General features: G+C 36.8%; 1 protein-coding gene across 1 annotated transcript; it reads left to right on the top strand.

The window, feature by feature from the left end:
- Nucleotides 1-4360: 4360 nt before the first annotated feature.
- On the top strand, nt 4361-4735 carry LOC109560232 (large ribosomal subunit protein eL39). Its single transcript, XM_070790968.1, has one exon. The coding sequence runs from the start codon at nt 4405-4407 to the stop codon at nt 4558-4560; it is 156 nt and encodes a 51-aa protein (XP_070647069.1). The 5' UTR covers nt 4361-4404; the 3' UTR covers nt 4561-4735.
- The last annotated feature ends 640 nt before the right edge of the window (nt 4736-5375 follow it).

Raw genomic sequence — 5375 nt, 5'->3', positions numbered from 1 at the left:
TTAATTTGCACTTCTTTAATAATGAGCAATGCTGAGCATCTTTTCATGTGTTTATTAGCCATCTATATGTCTTCTTTGGAGAAATGTCTGTTTAGATCTTCTGTCCGCTATTTGATTCTGTTGCTTATTTTTCTGCTATTGAGTTGCAAGAGCTGCTTGTATATTTTGTAAGTTAATACTTTGTAAGTTGTTTCATTTGCTATTATTTTAGGAGAGCCATAGCATTTTAAACCTTTCTAAATGATTTGTAAACCTGTGAGCCTACTTGTGTGTGTCAAAATAAAACAAAAAAACTAAAACAATATAAAACACAGGGTCTGGAACACAGTAGACACATATCTGTTCTTCAGCATCTCTTTTCTCCTTCTCTCTTCCTTTTCCACTCTCTCCCTCTGCTCTATTTGCTGTATGTTTATATGCATATAACATCCTTTCCAAAATTAGAATCAAACTTGCCCCTACAAAGCCTTCCTTGATCTCCAAGCGCCTCTATTCTTCTCATGCCTTAGGCACTTCTGTGATTTGTACCAGATAGTGTGGTTGGTGGCAATGAAGTCCTTTTATATGTCTTTGTATCTTATCTCCAAATGAACTTGTAAGTCTTTAAAGGCAGAGAGTGCAGATTCTCTAACATCTATTTTAAAGTTCTTTATGCATATGTAAAGACACTGATACCCAAACACAACACCTAATCAATAAATAGTATTGTGACTATTCATTCTACTTCTATAACAAAGGGACAGGACCGATGGATCAAAACAAAGTGATAGATTTTACTTTTTTTGCCAGTACATTTTATGTTCCTACTACACACAACATACTTCCACAAACTGGGGAAGTTACTCCTTGAAAATCAAACAAGAGGAAATGGGTTTGAATTATAACAAAGGAGATCTTTGACATCAGTTTTCTAAGAGTACATTTATTCTCACATGATCTTAAAAAACTATATCATTCACCATTAGCTTGATGATTTCCTTCATCCATGTGGTCAGTTTGATAGCTTACAGCAATCAGAATTGATATGGAATAAAAAATTTAATGCAAAAGATTTATATACTTTTACTGACCTGCCTCTTGAGAAACCTATATGCAGGTCAGGAGGCAACAGTTAGAACTGGACATTGAACAACAGACTGGTTCCAAATAGGAAAAGGAGTTCGTCAAGGCTGTATACTGTCACCCTGCTGATTTAACTTATATGCAGAGTACATCATGAGAAACGCTGGGATGGAAGAAGCACAAGCTGGAATCAAGATTGCCGGGAGAAATACCAATAACCTCAGATATGCAGATGACACCACCCTTATGGCAGAAAGTGAAGAGAAACTAAAAAGCCTCTTGATGAAAGTCAAAGAGGAGAGTGAAATGTTGGCTTAAAGCTCAATATTCAGAAAAGGAAGATCATGGCATCTGGTCCCATCACTTCATGGGAAATAGATGGGGAAATAGTGTCAGACTTTATTTTTGGGGGGCTCCAAAGTCACTGTAGATGGTGACTGCAGCCATGAAATTAAAAGATTCTTACTCCTTGGAAGGAAAGTTATGACCAACCTAGACAGCATATTAAAAAGCAGAGACATTACTTTCCCAACAAAGGTCCATCTAGTCAAAGCTATGGTTTTTCCAGTAGTCATGTATGGATGTGACAGTTGGACTATAAATAAAGCTGAGCACCGAAGAATTGATGCTTTTGAACTGTGGTGTTGGAGAAGACTCTTGAGAGTCCCTTGGACTGCAAGAAGATCCAACCAGTCCATTCTAAAGGAGGTCAGCCCTGGGTGTTCTTTGGAAGGAATGATGCTAAAGCTGAAACTCCAGTACTTTGGCCACCTCATGTGAAGAGTTGACTCATTGGAAAAGACTCTGATGCTGGGAGGGATTGGGGGCAAGAGGAGAAGGGGACGACAGAGGATGAGATGGCTGGATGGTATCACCAACTCGACGAACATGAGTTTGAGTGAACTCCGGGAGTCGGTGATGGACAGGGAGGCCTGGTGTGCTGCAATTCATGGGGTCGCAAAGAGTCGGACAGAAACGAGCGACTGAACTGAACTGAACTGATTGGCATGTTAAATGGAGACATCAATAGTTTGATAGAGAATCTGTCCATTGTTGATCTTTATTGGTACTAGATTCTCATGTGACTGATTCATAAGACAGAAAAAGTAAATAACCCTACAAGTTTTGTCAAAGTTTTAAGAGTCTATGAAATTTTGTTTCTAGGTATATAATTTGATATCCATCTCAAAATCAAACAAAATGAGGAACACTAATATAAAGTAATTGCCTACATGTGCAAAACACAGAGGTGGAACAAATACTAACATCTTTAAATGTGTTAGAATTTGTTTTTGAAATGCATCTTGTTGCTTTTAAACAAAATGTCAGCATGTGATTAAAAAGTTCTAAATGCAGTGTTTCAATCAAGCAGAAATAAATCACGAAGGACTTTAGGGGAAAATGTTATTTCATCCAATGTAACTAGAAAATAAACAAGTCTCAGCAGAGAAAACAAATATTGCAAGCTTGAGGTAGAAACTAAATCTCAGTGTACCCAAAGAAAATAAGCAAAATTAACATTTCCCCTCAGCAGTCCCTCTTGACAGATGGTCCTTTACTCTCATGCACAGAAAATCACTTCAAGGTTCAGGAAGATGATAGTAAGTCTCTAGATGAATTGTCAGATATCCATTATAACAGTAAATACAATTACTATTAAAGCATGGGGAATTATGAACACAAAAACATACAAAATCAAATAATAAAATACTAATGTATATTTATTTATATATATGTATCCTTTTAATATACAAGTATGAGAACAATTAAAATAAAAATTTATGTTAGAATGACATGCCTATAGCTTACATTTTATTTAAATTTCCTTAATATATAAACATTGTTTATAACTAAAGGTGATATTTAATAATTTTCTAGAAATGTGTCTTTTTAATCAAATCTTCATTTAATAAAATATTCATTTCCTTTACAGAAAATTAAGTCTTTACCATCTTGATATTTTTGATGTATCTTCTGTGCCATGGTTTACAGAAGATTACAGTTTTTAATCACACCAAAGCTGCCTTTAATCCCTAATCCAGTAAACTTCTCTTTCTTGTTTATAGATTTCCTGCAACCCTTCATGTTGTCTAATATACCAGTCTTAAAAAAAAAAAAAAAAAACTATCTTCCCTAGGAGTTCATCTTCTCCCTTGGATCTTTACATTATTATACTTTTCTCCTTACCCTTAAACCAAAACCTGCTCTATAAGTGGAAACAGTCTTCCCAGATTTGCCTTCTCCCCTCAGATATTTTCTCTTACATATCTCCTCCTCTAGCTTTACCTACTACATTTATTGTGCCTGTGTGCTAAATTGCTGCAGTTGTGTCTGATTCTTTTCAACCCCATAGATTGTAGCCCTCCAGGCTCCTCTGTCCATGAAATTCTCCAGGCAAGGATACAGATGTGGGTTGCCATGCCCTCCTCCAGGGGATCTTCTCAACCCAAGGACTGAACCCCTGCTTCTTATATCTTGCATTGGCAGGTGGGTTCTTTACCACTAGCGCCTCCAGGGGGAAGCTCACATTTATTGTAAGTGCTTACAAATTTGCATTTCCAGCCACAATCTCACTTTGGGGATCTAATGCTGAAATTTTAATTTTCTGCCAGATTGTTCCATTTTATTATTCACCAGCACTCTGATTTTCTATCTATTAATACTTAACTAGTCTGAAATGTTGAAGAGCCATCTTCTCCACCACTCTCCTTAATGTCCAAAATCCAATTGGTCAAATATCACAGCCTTTACATTGTCCCCATCCTGGCCATTTCTACCCCCACAAAAACAGTGAAGATCTTTGTCATCCTCTCTCTACACCAGCAGTATTCAAAATGGCCTGAGTATATTCAAAAGGATAATACATCAATCACTTGGGCATCTGTATTTCTATATTTATTAAAATCTTATAATACCTATAAATATTAATATACACAGTTTATAAACAAATAAACATATATGGTAGTACGTGCTCCAAATTTTTTAATGAAAGGAATATACAATCAAAAAAGTTTGGATACTTCTGAAAGAATATTTTAAAAGCCCCTTAGAAGGTAAAGAATCTGCCCAAAATGCAGAGTCAGGCACAACTGAGCGACTTCACCTTCACTTTTCACTTTCATGCATTGGAGAAGGAAATGGCAACCCACTCCATTGTTCTTGCCTGCAGAATCCCAGGGACAGAGGAGCCTAGTGGGCTGCCGTCTATGGGGTCGCACAAAGTCGGACACAACTGAAGCAACTTAGCAGTAGCAGTAGCAGCCATTGCCTCCTCATTGAAACCCAACGTCAGCTCTTTTCTCTTCTCCGCCATCCTATGTGCGGTTGAGTTCTCTCCTCACCATGTCTTCTCACAAGACTTTCAGGATCAAGCGATTCCTGGCCAAGAAACAAAAGCAGAATCGTCCCATTCCTCAATGGATTCGAATGAAAACTGGCAATAAAATCAGGTACAGCTCCAAGAGAAGACATTGGAGAAGAACCAAGCTGGGTCTGTAAGAAGCAAGCTGGGTCTGTAAGAAGTGGTCTTAACATGTGTGGCACACATGTTAAGACCACTTTTTTAAGCAGCCAAATCACAATGAAAACATCACTACTGTAATGCTTGGCCCATGATGTTATTTCCTCACTATCAGTCTGAGACCCAGTAATAAATATAAAACGTTGGAATTGTTAAAAAAAAAAAAAAAAGAAAGAAACCCAACGTCAGGATCATGGCACTCAAGGTCAATCACGTGCTGATCAGACCCCTTCTCCAAACAAACACACGTAAACACACATTATTTTTCCAGCCATAATTTTTATTCTTATTTTCATAATCTCATCATTCCAATGAAATTAAACCATCTATCATTATCTAAAATATACCAGTGACTCTATAGTTCTCTGAATGTATAAACCTAATAAATGCCAGGCCTTCGTGCAAAGAGCTAAATAATAATAAATATACAGAGTCATATTTATGGAAGCTCATTTTAACAACCAAAAACAAGTCTTAATGGAAATCCAGTCTACTTGCATGACTTTAGGAATATTAAAGGGGATCAGTTTCTCATCTACACAAATTCATCTCAACTTCTCTTACTAATACCCAATTCTCTTGTCTCACAAATGCTCTGGAGTTTCTTATATACCAAACCCTCAACAACCCTCCCCACTTTAGTCCATGAAATATGTCTTTCTCTCTTTATTCTCCATTGTTCCTCATCTTATTAGGTACCTTCTCTGTGTAAGAAAAGCTGTGTAATAACAAGATATTTCCTTTCACTGGCATTGTCCAACATGTTCTTCAGAAAAACAAAAACAGAATTTCT

The sequence above is a fragment of the Bos indicus genome, chromosome 6 (assembly GCF_029378745.1).
Source record: "Bos indicus isolate NIAB-ARS_2022 breed Sahiwal x Tharparkar chromosome 6, NIAB-ARS_B.indTharparkar_mat_pri_1.0, whole genome shotgun sequence".
NCBI classification, from domain to species: domain Eukaryota; kingdom Metazoa; phylum Chordata; class Mammalia; order Artiodactyla; family Bovidae; genus Bos; species Bos indicus.
The sequence above is the reverse complement of the archived record's forward strand: the minus strand, read 5'-3'. Positions and strand labels throughout refer to the sequence as shown.